Here is a 16,564-nt window from a genome sequence, read left to right on the forward strand (position 1 = left end):
TGGGAAAATGGTATGGTTATGTTTTTATTTTTTTAAATGCTTACCTTTTATACAGTGATGCTGAAATATTTACAGTTGAAATGACTAAATGTCTGGGATTTTTTTTTCAAAATAATTTGAGTGCAGAGGAAACTGGAAGGGTTGTAGATGAAACTTGGAAGTGGATGTACCTCTCTACTTTTGGAGATGCTGATAATTTTCCATATAAAAGTTCTGAAAACAGAAAATAAAATGCTCACATTGTGAGGCTAAGGTCAAAAGAAATCAGAAATGCATGAGAATTTCCATATCCAGGGTTATTTAAGAACAACATAGAGGAAAAAATTTCTGGTTTAAGTTGCAAAAATGTGTTTCTTTTATACAATATACTAACAAATCATAATTAACTGAAAAATACAACACTTTATATGTAAAGGGGAGAAAACTACTCCACCAAAGATGCCGCATTCATTTAGAGATCAAAGAAATGTGTCTGCCAGGCAACCAAGGACTCATGGGAAAGCTGTGGTTTGTGTACAAATGCTATTTGTCTAATATTTTGTGGTTAATGACTGTCCCATTAGCATCTTCACTACACTTATTTTCATAGAAAGGAGAAACATATGATTTATAGAGCCCTTTAGTGACAAGGGTGAGGATCCTATACATTATGTTGCTGGTTTCCTAGTCTTCAGCAAGAAAGTGTAGGAGAGAAGCAAAAAAAGTCCTGTTCCAACCCCTGCTCCTGGATGTGGCAAGGAAGAGGAGTTACCCAGCTTGAAACAAAAGAAATCCTAAGTCTGACACACAATGTCATGTTTAAATTCCCCTTTCTCCAAAATGTAAAATAAACGTGCTTCCATCTTCTAAAATACTATGGGACTAAACAACCTTTTGTAATGCTAAGGAAATGCCAGTATTCTCATTGATTTAGGAGAGGGATGTTCTGGTCATAGAAAGATGCTGTGTCTCAGAAACACTTAAATACTCTTAAGCTAGAAATAGAGGGGAAAATAATGCCTCCCTGTATCTCCCCTCAACTGAAGTCCTCCTTTCTTAGCCTGATTTCCGATGAAATGTCTGAATGCCTACAGTTATTTGGCCATCCTCAAAAGTGCAACTTATCCTGACGTCTCAAGGGACGGAAAAGTTACCGAAGTCCAAGGAATGAGTCACTTTGCTCAAATTTGATGAGTAATCTCAGGTGTCATGAAACCCAGTTTCAAAGGAGAGGGGAGGGGGCGTCAGATCTGCAGACGGAAGCAGGCCGCTCCCGATTGGATGGCGAGACCTCGATTTTCCTAAAATTGCGTCATTTAGAACCCAATTGGGTCCAGATGTTATGGGCATCGACGAGTTACCGTCTCGGAAACTCTCAATCACGCAAGCGAAAGGAGAGGAGGCGGCTAATTAAATATTGAGCAGAAAGTCGCGTGGGGAGAATGTCACGTGGGTTTGGAGGCTCGAGGAGGCTGGCATAAATACCGCAAGGCACTCAGCAGGCGAAAGAGCGCGCTCGGACCTCCTCCTTCCCGCAGCCACCGAGAGTGCGGAGCGACCAGCGTGCACTCGGAGGAACCAGAGGAACCCAGCACCCCGCGGGACTGTCAGTCGCAGTAAGTACCCGCGCAGTGCCGGCCGCGGCTGCCCGGGTCACTCCACCCCGCATCTGTCCGAGGTGGCCGCGCTGGGTGCGCCGCTGCGGTGAGGGACAGTGGGGAGACTGGCTTCCCAAACGCCAACGCCCCTCTTTGTCTTCCACCTGCAGAGTTTCCTGGTTTGAAGGTGTGGGTTGGTGGGTTAGAGGGCTGAGGGAGTTGGGATTCAGGGAGAAGAGGGTTGGAGAATCTTTGGAACGCGATTCTCTCGCCTAACGGGTGCAGGTGAGACTTTAGTCCTTGTATTTTTTATCTTAGTTCATCCGTTGTGGGGCAGAAAATTCTGTTGCTCTAACTCTTGGATAACCACCCCTAATATATTATTTCTCTCTTTGGTCTCTTCTCCCACTACCCCTTCCCAGAAATTCAACATGAAAATCCTCGTGGCCTTGGCAGTCTTTTTTCTCGTCTCCACTCAGCTGTTTGCAGAAGAAATAGGAGCCAATGACGATCTGAATTACTGGTCCGACTGGTCCGACAGCGACCAGATCAAGGTGAGGCCCCTTCCCAGGACAGCCCGCACCCTTCTTCCTGGGCTCGGGAGCTGTCACCTTCCCACGCAGCAGCACCCTAGTTAAAGTGGCAGGCACCGCGACCACGACGAGAGGCAGCGGATGCGTGCGGGAGGATGGAAAGGGGCGCTATTTCCCGGGTTCCTCACGGGATTTTGTGCCCACGATTCAAGTTTCTTCCCGAGGGCTGCACCGTCCAGCCCAGGAACTCCCTGCAGCAGGGATGCCCTCCCGGATGAGCCCGAGATCCCCACAAGATCATAAATCTCGTAAGATTTCATCCCCCAGGAATGGGGATTTCGGGGGCTCCGGTCCAGCTGCACTGCCCTAGCGTCTGGGCACGGGCAGAGGGCGCCTTGGTCGCGGGCAGCAGCGGGCACACGCGTGAGCTGCAGGGGGATTGGAGGGCCGGAGGCTGGAGGGAAGTTAATTTCCTGCCTTCACGTTTGTTTTGCGGACCTGAGGATGTAGCTTGAGAAACTCGTAGGCTACTGGCGCTGGGGAGCGCGCCTCGGGAAAAGGGTGAAAGTCGTCTATAAAACGTTGTCACCCTTTCCCACCGCAGCCCCAGCCCCAGATCACACACACCTGTGTGCATTTAGGGTGGTGAGGAGTCTACAAAGCCGACACCGAGACAAGACAAAGTCAGGTGGCGGCGCGGCAGATGAGGGAAGGTCCCCGGGCTGGGAGGAAAGAACGGAAAGCGCTCGAGGCTTGAAGACGCCGAGCCAGCTGCTAACTCGCCCTGGCAGGCTTGCGGGGACGGGACGCGGGTTCGGCGAGGAGGGGCGCAGAGAGGGAGCGCCTCGGGAGGTACCCCGCTCAGCCCGAGCGTGGGGAAGGCTGCCTCCCCCCGCCTCGGGGCCGGAGTACAGCGGGAAGGGCTCGGGTTGCTGGGTGCCTCGCTCCGGTTGCCTTACACGCCCTTTGTCCGTGCTTTTGTCCCCCAGGAGGAACTGCCTGAGCCCTTTGAGCATCTTCTGCAGAGAATCGCCCGGAGACCCAAGCCTCAGCAGTTCTTTGGATTAATGGGCAAACGGGATGCTGGTGAGATGGGCGACCGTCCCTAGGTGTCTTGGGCAGCCCGCCCTGCCTGCTCACTCCTTCTCGGAGTACCCCAGGGTCTCTCGCTCTGAATAGAGATTTCCACTCCAACAGGGGTGTAACCCAGGCGCGACATTGGCCCACACCGCACTAAGGCGCGCACGGGCCCGCAGGGGGAGGGAAAGATCTGGTTCGCATGCCTCACTGTATTCGAGTGAAGCGCTCCCTTGACTAAAGATCCAAACTGACAAAGGGAAGACACGGGCCTCCAGGGGTAGTACTGCGGTTGATTCAAGTGCATGTGGAACAGGATTTTGTAGCATTCCCTGAGGTGAGAGTAGATTTGTCTTGGGATAGAAATATTGTTTCCTTGAATTTATCGCACCGTCAGTGGAACATGTAATGACAATTCGTCTCTTGTCAGATTCCTCAATTGAAAAACAAGTGGCCCTGTTAAAGGCTCTTTATGGTAAACATTCCTATAAATCTTTATTTTACTATTGTGTAAAGCACATGTAGGAAAGTGAAATAAAATCTTTTATGGGCTGAAATACAAGATCTAGATGATGCCTGTTTAATAAAGAGATGTATTTGCATACTCTCTCTCGATCTCTCTGTCACTCCCTTGCTGTCACTCTCTCGCTGTCACTCTCTCTCTGTCTCTCTCTGCCACTCTCTCTCTCTTTCTCTCTCTCTCTTAATGGGTGGCCAGTCTTGAAGGTGGGAAATACTACAGTCTTATAGTCAATAAGAGGTCTCAAAAGTCTCATAGTCCTAGGTTTGAATCCCATAGAAGGCACTTAATAAAAATTCCATTTGTTTGTTTAAATATTTAGTTTTTATTATTAATAAGTTGTTTAGCATTTATGGTTCTGCCTTATTCCTCAGGATAATATATAGATAGAAAATGTTACATATTTTGATAATCAAATTATTTTATAAAAGATATAATGTAGCATCTTTAAAAACAAATGTATATGTGTTTGCTAATTTTATCTTTCTTCTAGGACATGGCCAGATCTCTCACAAAAGTAAGTTCAAAATTGTTTTGACATTTATCAAATTTAAATGTAAAATTATATTGAATTTCACTTTATTTATCTTACCTTGTTTTCTGTCATAACCCTTAGGCTTAATATGTTTAATGAAGACAATATAAGAATGGGGGAGATTCGTATTACATCCAGAATATGGTTGTTTAAACCTGTGTTGTTTAGACATATTGTACTTAGCAAAGAGGTGCATTATATTAAAAAAGAAGAAAAAAGTCTTTTAAGTCCCTTAAATTGTTAGTTTTAGATAAGAATTTCAATCCTAGGATTAGAAATCTACCATACACATTTCTTCCCACCCACCCACCCCCTAAGCTTACTTTCACTGTAAACAAACAAACAAACAAACAAACACAAAGCCCCCACAAGCATTTATAGACATCTTCTAACTCATTTTAGTATGCTTGGTCCAATAATGATGTCATTTATTAGGGTCATCCAGCAGCCAATTAAATGGAATGAGTGAGTGAATATGAGTAGAGAATCCACACTAAAAATGAAGATGGGTAGAGATGCAGTTTTTTAATCCCCTAATTGAATGGGAAAACTTGATCAGTAAAATATTTCTTAGGGCAGCAAAGATGGCAAAATTGTGGTACGTGAAGGTCATTAGATTTGTTTCTCAGTTAATGGAGCCAGAGTTGACAAGAAGTGGCAAGGGTCTATCTTCATCATATTGTTCACTCACGTACCCTGTCGTGAATTTGCTGCATTGGGTGGCAGAGCAGGCCGCGTTAACGTAGCAGCTGTATTCTCAACCATTGAAATAAAAACCAAGAGAAATTCTGTCACTGGCATTAAACTAGTAACTTTTCCGAAGAGTTCATCTTTGAAAAATAAATAAATAGTATTCATATTTACTTTCTAAGGATTTGACTTTGAAGGGAATTATATATAAAAATTCTATGTAATAAAAAATGTACTCTATTCATGTCAAAACTAATACACTTTTCTGAAAGGAGTATCTTTTAATATCCAATAAAGTAAAAACAGTGACCTTTTAGAAGATTATAATCATCAAGGAATCTGATTTTAATTAAGGTCTACTTGCTGAGAAGTACAACTTATTAATAACACAAGGAAATATGCTTGGATATTTCACTCTCACACAAATGTGAAATTGACTTCCTAAAAAATCAAAGCTAGCTCAAATGACAATATTTTATATAAAATATATTTTAGAACCTTACATAATAGATAAAATATAATATGAATAAAGAGTGCTTGCTAATATTAAATATAGAATTGAGAAAAGTACTTTCATTGTATTGTGTTAGTGTAATTTATAAAACTTTTAAGGAATCTTTATTTCTTCAGTCTCACCAAAACTTTAAGTAGAAAGATATTTATTATACAGACATATATTCAGAAGCTTGCTTTGTTCTAGTTATAATAGTTTGTTTCCTCAAAGATATACATATTAAAATACCCCTAAATGTATTTTTCCAGGGCATAAAACAGATTCCTTTGTTGGACTAATGGGCAAAAGAGCTTTAAATTCTGGTATGTATGAAATCATGACTGAAAATAGACAGTATCTCAAATCTATTTCTATTTTTTCCTAAGACATAGTTTTTAAAATATTAAAAAGGAGTAGTAGATACAAAAATGAGTATTATGGTGAAAAAATTTAATTGTTGTAACCACAAATGGATTTATGGGTAGTTAAGCTAATATTACCACAGTATCTGTCTATTTCTCTCCAATCACCATTCTTACCAGTGTCTGCCCCATTTAATCATTACCCAACCTGAATCTTTGGGTTAGTCCTATATTCTTTCCTATAGATCTGTTAAATAAGCCTTGTTTAACCTTACTGAACTAAGGAGCAGTGGGGAGTGCAGGGAAGAATGAGGCTAATTTTCACTTATCAAAGTAATTTGAAAGTTTTAAAAGACATTACATCTGGCGATCTCCCAACACAAAAATAAATTCACAAAACAAATTCTTTATACAAATTAATCACTTTTCTGAAGTGGTAGAAATTCAAAATCTAAACATCCTGATGGATGTTGGAGAGGATGTGAGTGACATGATTTATTCCAGTACTTTCAAAAAGAAACACAATTAAATATCCTTGAGTGTTGTAAATTGGTTCTGGCTATAAACTCCTTAGAGAGAAAGGATGCCACAATTCTCATTTTAATTCTGAACAACTTTTTCATATGATATAAAGGCTGCAGGTTTCCTTCTCTTCAGTTTCCATCTTCTTTGTAAATACCATATATATATAAAATATAATATAAATAAAGAGTGCTATAGATTATAGACTCTTTATATAATAGAATAAAGAGTGCTATATATATATATATATATATAATCTGAAAACCATTATTAGTTAACTCATTCATCACACTGATTTCAAGGTAAATAAACCCTATATCATTTTAATAGAAGATCACTTTTTGTTAAGACCTTATAGCTCTTACCTCCAGGGCTTCTTGGAAAAGCTATTCAAATTCTATTTTGCCTTCAGTGAAAATAGAATTAAAATACTAAATATGTAATTAATTAGAAAGTAATCAGCAGCTGTCTTACCCATTTATAATATTTCTAGTTTCTAGACAATCGATAAGATGTGCTGGCTTAATTCTTAATTGTCTGGATCCTAGGAAAAATAATTATCCTAGTGTTTTTTAATGGAGATTTTTTCTTTATTGTGAAATGGGTACAACAAATAAAACCACTTTCTGTGGGCCAAAAGTTAAAACCCACGATGCAAAAAAAAAGTTAACGCAATCTGGGCTACAGCAGAAGCCAGAGAATACATTCATATAATTGAAAAGTTCTAAGCACTTCATAATTGACCTTTTGATACATAATTTCTAATAAATTTGGAATTTGTAGTTCCTGGTGTTGAAGTCCGCAGGACAAGCTATCCCAGTGTTTTTACTGGGTCCCCATTTTCTATTTAGACACTACCTTTGCATTTTCTCACCAGTCATTTTGGGCTGCCGAAGGGTAAGTGAAGTGTGAGAAATTATCAATGTGCCTTAATGAAAACTTGTAATTGTTTTATTAATATGTATTATCTTCCCACTTTTGGAAATGAAGTATAAATTTAAACCACAGTGGCTTTTATTTGTATCAGTACATACTAGTCCTCACTTAACTGTAGTTTTCTTGATAATCATATTAGTCATCAACTTTCCATTTCCAGAACTGATACAGGTTTCAGAACATGCTTAACATTACAAATAATGTAGATATTGTACAAGTTAGAACAGATTAAATACTATTAAATGTACTTAAAATAATAACATGATTGTAAGTAGTGATAAATAGAATCACTGTAATGAATCAGGATCAATTTACAACTAAATCTTTGTTCCTCCATTTTAGTTAAGAAAATATAAATAGGTGAAAAATGGGCAAACATGTAATCTGATCCACAGTCAATCAGGGATGTTTTTATATACCTCATTGAGGCGAGGTTATCATAGCTTTAATCTACAGCCATCTGATCTTTACCCACTCATGGTCAGGGACCCCTTTGACAATCTGATAAATCTAGATAGATGCCCTTTCCCAGAGAAAACCTCATCAACTCATACACTCAAAAATTTATATCAGGCTTCAGAGGGTTCAAAGACCAGGTAAGAAACTCTGCTTCCATGTAAGAGGACATTATGTTCCAGCTAAATCACTGTCTGTCTTTAGTTGGTTTACATTAGCTTTCATCTAATTTCTCTGAGGAACAGAGTCACGTTACCTAAAGCTTGTCAGAAACTGAACTTGGGCTATTCATCCTGTTCCTAATATAATCAAACCAGAATGAGAAATAAACTGTTTCCTTCCCTTAAGCCTGTCCAGTGTTGGCTCAGACTGTTCTGCCTCACAAGTGCATACTTAATTGATATAAAATATGCAGCTTACTGTTAACCGCACTTAAAGGATAGTTGGGTGTTTAAGACCAGTATTAAAAGCAGGAAGTGATAACACTGGTGCCTTTACCTGCCTTCTCTGTCAACAAACCTTCTCACTGCGGAAACTGTTTAGAGTAGCACCTATTATTCCTACAGATCCTTCACAGATCTTTCCGCTGTTTTTGTTTACATTCAGTATTTTATACAGGCCATACTGAATTTCAAAAAACATAGTAGTTTCACTATACCATATGTCTAAGTCTATAGTTAAGATGATGAAAAATATCCCAAAATATCTTATCACAACAGTCTGATTTTTACCCCTTTGTGGTTACAGATCCCTTTGAAATTATATATAATATAATATAACATATAATGTTGGCATTTTTTTGTCCAGATAATCAATGTATCTAAGTTATTTGCTAGCTATATGTTAAATACCTTTGGAAGCAATAATTAACCCTTCACAGACCATTAAGGTGCTAGTGAAAAGTTAAACAGTATGGTATTTAGATGGTTCAACTGACTTACCTACGGTAAATGGGCTGTTTTTAGTCTTGAGGGCAATCCATCACTGGGAGGTATCCACAAGGGAGGAAGAGACCCCCACACAATTAGATGCCCCTTGAGCAGAGATCAGCAAACTTTTCCCGAAAAGAAACAGATTAGAAATATTTTAGGCTTTGTGAGCCATGTAGTCTCTGTTGCAACTACCCAAATCTGTTCTTTTAGGCCAAAGCAGCCATAGACAATATGTAAATGAATGAGTGTGTCTGTATTCCTGTAAACCCATTTATAAGAACAAATGGTTATTTTAGGCATTGTCCTTTCTATAATTCACTGTGGGTATCTGCCACTGCTTGAGAAAGCTGCTGAGAATCAACACTGCAATATATTGTGGAAATATGCTTTGGGGGCACAAAGTATATGATAAATGATGAAAGAAACTGAGTTCTGTGGTCAGATCATTTCCCATCAGGATAGAGACTGAGGCAGGATTGGAAGATATGCAAATTATATTCTTAGAAATACTTCTGTAAGGGAAAATGTCATTAGGAGTTTAGAATAAATTACTATATGCCCTGAACTTTAGTTGTGTAACTCCCTCAGTGAATTCACTTACAAAACATTTTATCTCCTCTTTGTTTTCAGTGGCTTATGAAAGGAGTGCAATGCAGAATTATGAAAGAAGACGTTAATAAACTACCTGACGTTATTTATTCAGCTTCATTTGTGTCAATGGGCAAGGAAAGGTAAAATAAGACATGCACTATGAGGAATAATTATTTATTTAATAACAGTTGTTTGGGGTTGAAATTTCAAAAAGTGTTTATTTTTCATATTGTGCTAATATGTGTTGTAAACATGTTTTAATTCCAATATGACTCCCTTAAAATAGAAATAAGTGGTTATTTCTCAACAAAGCACAGTGTTCAATGAAATTGTAAAACCTGTCAATGATACGGTCCCTAAAGAAAAAAATCATTGCTTTGAAGCAGTCGTGTCAGCTACTGCGGAAACGGCGGGAAACTCCTGACAGTCTTGTGCTTTTCCTATTTGTTTCCATGGTGAAAATGTACTGAGATTTTGGTATTACACTATATTTGTATCTCTGAAGCATGTTTCATGTTTTGTGACTATATAGAGATGTTTTTAAAAGTTTTAATGTGATTCTAAAGTCTTCATTTCATTGTACGATGTGTTGTGATAGTTAACATTTTAAATAAAAGAAAAAATATCTTGAAGATTTTTGTCACATTCTTTTATTAACATTTGTGTCCAATTAGCAATCTTTCCTTTAATAGGTGAAATATGTTCAAAGCAATTTTGTCTAAAATGCAGTTTCTTTCTCTGTCATGCACTTTTTTTTTTTTTTTTTGCTAAATCATTTGTCATGAGATCATTTATGAAGAACACAACTGCATTTTGGATTCCAAAGAGTAAAGGCTAAGTTCTGGTTTTATATGCTTTTGATTCCTTTTTACAAATAGGATAATAATCTATTTCAAAGATATATTTCACTGATTGTTTTCTTATTGAGTAAAACATCAGCTCACTACCATTTCAGCCCTGCTCAGAGCCCAGGTATAAATGCATCAGTGGCTGAGTCTCACTAGACTAAAGATAGCAAATCAAATTCTCACAAAGACTGTCGGAAGATGATACAGAAAGATGAGGTGTTGATAATAGGGCAACACCCTCACAGCAAAAATAACTCCTTTCCAGCATTTCTAAGAAGTGCCTGTGAATTGCTAATACCTATAACACTCTGTCTGACAGAAGCACATGTATCAGGAATAAATATCGAGCATTGAGAGGGAGGCTTGTGCATTTTGATTGATAGATGTCCTTGGAATCATTTTCTGATTGCACAGAATATGTGAAGTATTGACCAGCAGTAAAACAATGCAGACAAGCACTGTTCAGTGAAGTAAAAAACATGAATGTAGCCTGGACTGGTGACTGTTGGTGAGCAATACAACCATTTGAAGGAGAGAAGAACTAAAGCATATTTTAACATTTATGTTTTCAATTAAATATTTTTTTAAAAAACTCCAACTCATATTCCTTAGTACACAATACATCTAAATATGAAAAATTATATAATGGTAAGCAAAATGGAGAAAACCAGAGTCATCCCCTAGAGCCCCACTCCCCAACAGCAATGTTTAACATTCCATTGAATAATAATTATAATAAATAATCATTAGCTAAAATTATGTATATACTTAATCAATGATCGAAATATTTTCGTCATTATTATCATTTTACAGATGGGGTTATGAAGCTTAACGAAATGCTGGGGTCAGAGATTATAATATAATAGGAGTCAGAATTGGAAATAAACTGAGGGGGAAATAGAGCAAATCACTATCTAACAATGAAATTGATTAAGCAAACATATACTAAAACAACAGAATATACAGTCATTTAAAGTGGCATCATGGTGTATTTAACAATGTGGAACAACATATATGGTATGTTGTTAGACATAAAGCAGTATTTGTTATATTTATTTACATATATATATAGCTTGTCTGCATAGCTGTTGTAACAAGAGGAACAATTTTAGTGGATAAGCACATGGGACGCGGTATCATACCACTCAGGTTTGAATCTTGGCTCTATCATGTTACGAATGGCCTTGTAAAGATGGGCGAGTCCCTTAACTTTTCTTTGCCTTATTTTCCTCATCCATAAAATTAGAATAACACTAGTACTTACTACATGGCATTCAGCTGATGCATTGTAAAGCTTTGAACACTATCTCTCACACACAGCAAACATCCAGTGAATGTTACCTGTTCCCATTGGAAGCTGCTGTTCAAAATGCCAGTGTGAAAATTAGTTCTATATTTTAACCATAAAACATTTTTATAGGCACTAAACACACTGAACAAGCAACAGCATGGGGTGGTATTTAAATCTTTGCCTCACAAATTAAATCCAGGCTATATCACAAATTCGCGGTGCTTTGTGCTGTTCATTGCCGCACTAGGTAGTCCCCATGGCCCCTTCCCACTCTGAAATTCTATAAATCCCTGTGGTATGATCCCACAGTGCTGCATCAAGACATGCACTGGCGAACCTTCACTCATGCCTGCTTTCCCTCTAGGCCCAGAAACCCAGCGGCAACACAAATAGGAAAAGGGACAGAAACTTCAGTTTAAATTTCTGCTCAAAACATTTATTATTACTTTCTCTTTGTGCCATATTTTCTTTAGTTAAAGTAAGTTTTCTTCACCTATATTCTTTCTTAAGTATTTTATTCTGTTATGAAACAGCAAAAAGACCAAACTACCTAAAGTTACCTATATACGTTACTGCTTTGGTTTTTGTTTGTTTTGTTTTTGTTTCCGTATTGGTCTGGGCCCAGGGTAAAAATAAATGATTTTCAAGTTAATTTGAGAAGGGGTTAATAAAGGGACTAGTTACAAAGTTACGGGCAGCATATAGAGAAGCTGGTAATGGTATATGGTTCGACATGCTATGTCCTTGGGAGTAACAGCTACCCCTACGCCAAAAGGATCAACTTGAGGAAATGAGAGTCCTTGTATGCAAAAGGCTGCTTGATGGCAGTGGTCTTCAGTAAAAGAGTGGAGCCAAAACAAGGTGTTCAAGTATGGGTGGGAGGAGGAGAGTGGGGTGGCCAGGGAATAAATATCCCATCCTCATTGCCACCCAGCTGTCTGATCTCCTGTTGGTACCTCCCACTGGGCAAACCCAACTGGAAAACAGAAGAGTAGGAGCCCTTGAATGCTGTCTACAGAGGTAAGCAGCACATACAGGGCTCTTGCGCATATGGAGAAAGCTGGCAGGTGCATTGGTGGGGTGGGGCAGGGGAGGAAGAAGCAAGATATTCAACATGTGTGCCCTGTTGTCTTGAATCGAAGAGAAATTAATAAGCAGAAATCCAAATAAAGGAAAGCATACAGTAACAAGAAAAGTCCTTCTCTATATCCCCAGGGATATAGTTTCACATGAATCCATCCAGACAGACAAAAATAAGAGTATCTTGTCTCAATTTGAGCATGTGCTGAAATCTCTTCTTCTAACACAAAATAATTATGAATGATTTTTAAGGAAGTTAGTATGTTGGGATTTGTGCAAAACACAGGAAAGATTTTTGTTATATCAGAAATTAAGTAAATCCCCAGAAAAGAAGCAGAACGGAAGCCGCAACAGTAAGTCATAGTCCTAGCAGGAAATTGCAGAGGCTACGGGGGAAGGTGCCAACCCCAGAATAAGGAATTGACCACTGCAGACAACAGACTTGCTAGCAATACTGGATGAGTATTGCAGCCATGAGATAAAGGGACAAAATATTCAAAACTCTTAAGGAAAACAGTGTTTAACCAAACTATCACTTAACAGTGAGGATGAATTTGTGGAAGAAGAAAAGCCAACTAAGAGCTGTTAGCTTAAGCCTTATTAAAACCATTGCAACATGAGAATAGCTCAAAATAGCTGTTCTGCTGAAGAGCAGGTAGTCTAAGGAATTTATATGTTAGATGAGCCAGGTGCAGCAGCTCATGCCTATAATCCCAGTGCTTCGGGAGGCTGAGACAGGAGGATTGCTTGAGGCCAAGAGTTTAAAACCAGCCTGATCTTAGAAAAGCAGGACCCCATTTCTACAAAAAACATAAATGAAACATTAGCTGGGCATGGTGGCACATGCCTGTAGTCCTAGCTATTCAGGGAGCGAGGTGGGAGAATAATTTGAGCCCAGGAGTTTGAGGTTAAGGTGAGCTGTGGTTGTGCTACCATATTTGAGCCTGGGTAACAGAGCAAGACCCTGTTTCTGAAAACAAATGAACAACAACAACAACAATACATATGAATTTACATGTTAGGTTGATGAAGGTCAGTCAATATTTCACTATATCCTGAAAATTGTCCGCTGTTCCAATTCAGAGAAGGTATGGGGCTGTATTAATAATGAAACAGGATTCAGGTCCTGCAAGACTGAAGATAAGGTTCTACCAGCTGTTATCCAATTTGGGTCTGGCAGGAAAAGTAAGGAGAAAGAGGTGCTGGCCCAGATCTTACTAGGGTCAGTGAAATAAATTCAGTCATTCACCTTCTTTCAGTAATTAAGGGCATTTTCACACATCTAAAACCTCAGAAAGTTTATGCCCACCTTCTTTGAAAAAATTACTAAGGACATATTTCAGCAAGAAAAAAACTAAATCTGGGAGGAAATAATTATAAGAAATATGGTGAGCAAAGTAATTATTTTAAAAATATTGCTAAATTGAAGGGTTATGTATATGTATGTGTGTTAAATAAACAATATAGAAGTAAAATCTGATAAGATGTCAACATGGGAGTTAGCTAGGGGAGAAGGAAGGACAGTATAAAAGGAAATGAATACATGCTAAATTTATTGTGTTACTGAGGAGGCTAGGACATATCCTAGACTTTTTTTTCAAAGAATGTGTAAGTTTCTGTGAGTGAGTTAAAAATATACACAGGTTAAAACTAAAAGAATAGATGAGTAAGTAACTATCAAAACAGAAGAAGGAAAATGTTGCAAAGCACAATCTAATCAACAGAAGGAAAGAAAGTTTTTAAAAATCTTGGTTAAAAAAACTAACTAGGCCGGGCACTGTGGCTCATGCCTGTAATCCCAGCACTTTGGGAGGCCGAGGTGGGCGGATCACCTGAGGTCAGGAGTTCAAGACCAGCCTGGCCAACATGGTGAAACCCCGTCTCTAGTAAAAATACAAAATTAGCCGGGGTGTGGTGGTGGGTGCCTGTACTTCCAGCTACTTCGGAGGCTGAGACAGGAGAATTGCTTGAACCCGGGAGGCAGAGGTTGCAGTGAGCTGAGATCATGCCACTGCACTCTAGCCTGGGCAGAAAGAGCAAAACTCCATTTCAAAAAAGCAAACAAACAAACAAAACAAAACCTAACTAAACATTAATATTTGCATAAATATGAGTAGCTTTATTAGACCTACTAAAAGACAGAGATTTCAGGTTGCTAAAAAGATTAAAAAATGTAGCTATTTATTATTTACCAAAAGACAAACCTGAAAAAAAATAGAAAAGTGTTAAAAAATAAAGGGATATTTTAAAAATCTGCCAAATACTAACATAATGATTATATAGCAATTTTATTGTCATATGAGTCAGTAAAAAATTTTCCTGGTAAAAGTTCCAGGAAATCAAAAATGATTATGAATATCGATAAAAGGAATAATCTACTAAGAACACATAACAGCTTCAAACCTTTATGAATATGAAGTTAATTCAAAATATATAAAGGAGGCTTGGCACAGTGGCTCACACCTGTAAACCCTGCACTTTGGGAAGCCAGGAAAGAAGGGTTGCCTGAGTCCAGGAGTTTGAGACTAGCCTAGGAAACATAGCAAGATCTCATCTTTACCAGAAAGATTTTTAAAAATTGTGTGTGTGTGTGTGTGTGTGTGTATATATATATATATATATATACACACACACATATATATACACATACACACACACATATTTTTACTGGTAATTGTGAAGAATGCTGCAATGAGCATAGGAATGCAGGTATCTCTTCAATGTACTGATTTCGTTTTTTAAAATACATATATACTCAGAAGTGGGATTGCTGGATCATATAGTAGTTCTGGTTTTAAATTTTTGAGAAATCTCCATATTGTTTTCCATAAGTTGTACTGATCTACATTCCCACCAATAGTGTACAAAGTTTTCCTTTTCTCCACATCCTTGCAACACTTGTATTTTGTCTTTTAGATAATATAGTCATTCTATTATAAGAAGTGTGTATATATATGCCAATTAAAATATTTTAAAGTATTAAAAATATGTACATAATAGCTATGAAAAATGTCAGTTTTTCAGTCAAAAAGCAAGCAAGTGCAAGAGGAATTAAATAGACATAAAGATAATTAAGACAAATAGACATATGCAATCAAGAATCTTCATCCCTAATGAACCCCAAAAATCCTCAAAAAATACTAGCAAGTCAAATTCCACAGCACATTAAAGGAATCATATACCATGGTATTTATCTCTGGCTTGCAAAGATGGTTAAACATACGCAAATCAGTTGATGTGATTTAATAGAATGAACAATAAAAATCATATTATTTCAATAGATGCAGAAAAAGCATCTGACAAATTCAACATTCTTTTATGATTAAAACTCTCAACAAATAACTACAGAAAGAATATACTAATATTGTTTTTGTTATGTTTCTCAACATGATAAAGGCCACACATGACAAGCTTACAGTTAACATTATACTCCACGGTAAAAAGTTGAAAGCTTTCCCTCTAAGATTAGTAACAAAGCAAGGATGCCTACTCTTTCCACTCCTATTCAATATAGTACTGGAAGTCCTAACCAAAGCAATTAAGCAAGAAAAATAAATAAAAAGCATCCAAATTGAAAAGAAAGCAGTAAACTTTTCCCTTTTTGCCAATGACATGACCTTAGACATCGAAAACTGTAAAGATTACACCAAAAAAACTCTTGAAACTGATCAATTCCATAAAGTTGTATAATACAAGACCAGCTATAAAATCAACAGAATTTCTGTACACTAACCACAGACTATCTAAAAAAGAAATCAAGAAAATATTATATATCATAGCATTTTAAAAATACATAAAATATTTAGAAATAAATTTGACCAAGGAGTTTCTACATTGTTTTCTACATTGAAAACTATAAAATATTGATGAAATAAATTGAAGATAAAAATAATAAATGGAAAAATATCTTATTTTCATGGATTAGAAGAATTAATATCATAAAAATGCCTATACTACTCAAAGTTATCTACAGACTTAATGAAATTCCTATTAAAATTCCAATGAGGTTTTACAGAAAGTTTTTTTGTTTTTTTTTATACTTTAAGTTCTAGGGTACATGTGCACAATGTGCAGGTTTGTTACATATGTATACATGTGCCATGTTGGTGTGCTGCACCCAT

The 16,564-nt window shown here is 37.7% G+C and overlaps 1 protein-coding gene across 5 annotated transcripts; it reads left to right on the top strand.

Moving 5' to 3' along the window:
* Nucleotides 1–1,308: 1,308 nt before the first annotated feature.
* TAC1 (tachykinin, precursor 1) lies at nt 1,309–9,856 on the top strand. Of its 5 annotated transcripts, XM_011974708.1 has the most exons (7): nt 1,309–1,595; nt 2,000–2,131; nt 3,100–3,196; nt 3,618–3,662; nt 4,201–4,224; nt 5,695–5,748; nt 9,264–9,856. In XM_011974708.1, the coding sequence occupies exons 2-7, from the start codon at nt 2,009–2,011 to the stop codon at nt 9,308–9,310; spliced, it is 390 nt and encodes a 129-aa protein (XP_011830098.1). In that variant the 5' UTR covers nt 1,309–1,595; nt 2,000–2,008; the 3' UTR covers nt 9,311–9,856. The 5 variants fall into 5 exon arrangements, with proteins under 5 accessions (XP_011830098.1, XP_011830101.1, XP_011830100.1 ...); XM_011974711.1 differs by lacking the exon at nt 5,695–5,748 and having other exon boundaries at nt 1,360–1,595; XM_011974710.1 differs by lacking the exon at nt 3,618–3,662 and having other exon boundaries at nt 1,360–1,595.
* Nucleotides 9,857–16,564: the final 6,708 nt, after the last annotated feature.

The sequence above is a fragment of the Mandrillus leucophaeus genome, unplaced genomic scaffold (assembly GCF_000951045.1).
Source record: "Mandrillus leucophaeus isolate KB7577 unplaced genomic scaffold, Mleu.le_1.0 Scaffold148, whole genome shotgun sequence".
NCBI classification, from domain to species: Eukaryota; Metazoa; Chordata; class Mammalia; order Primates; family Cercopithecidae; genus Mandrillus; species Mandrillus leucophaeus.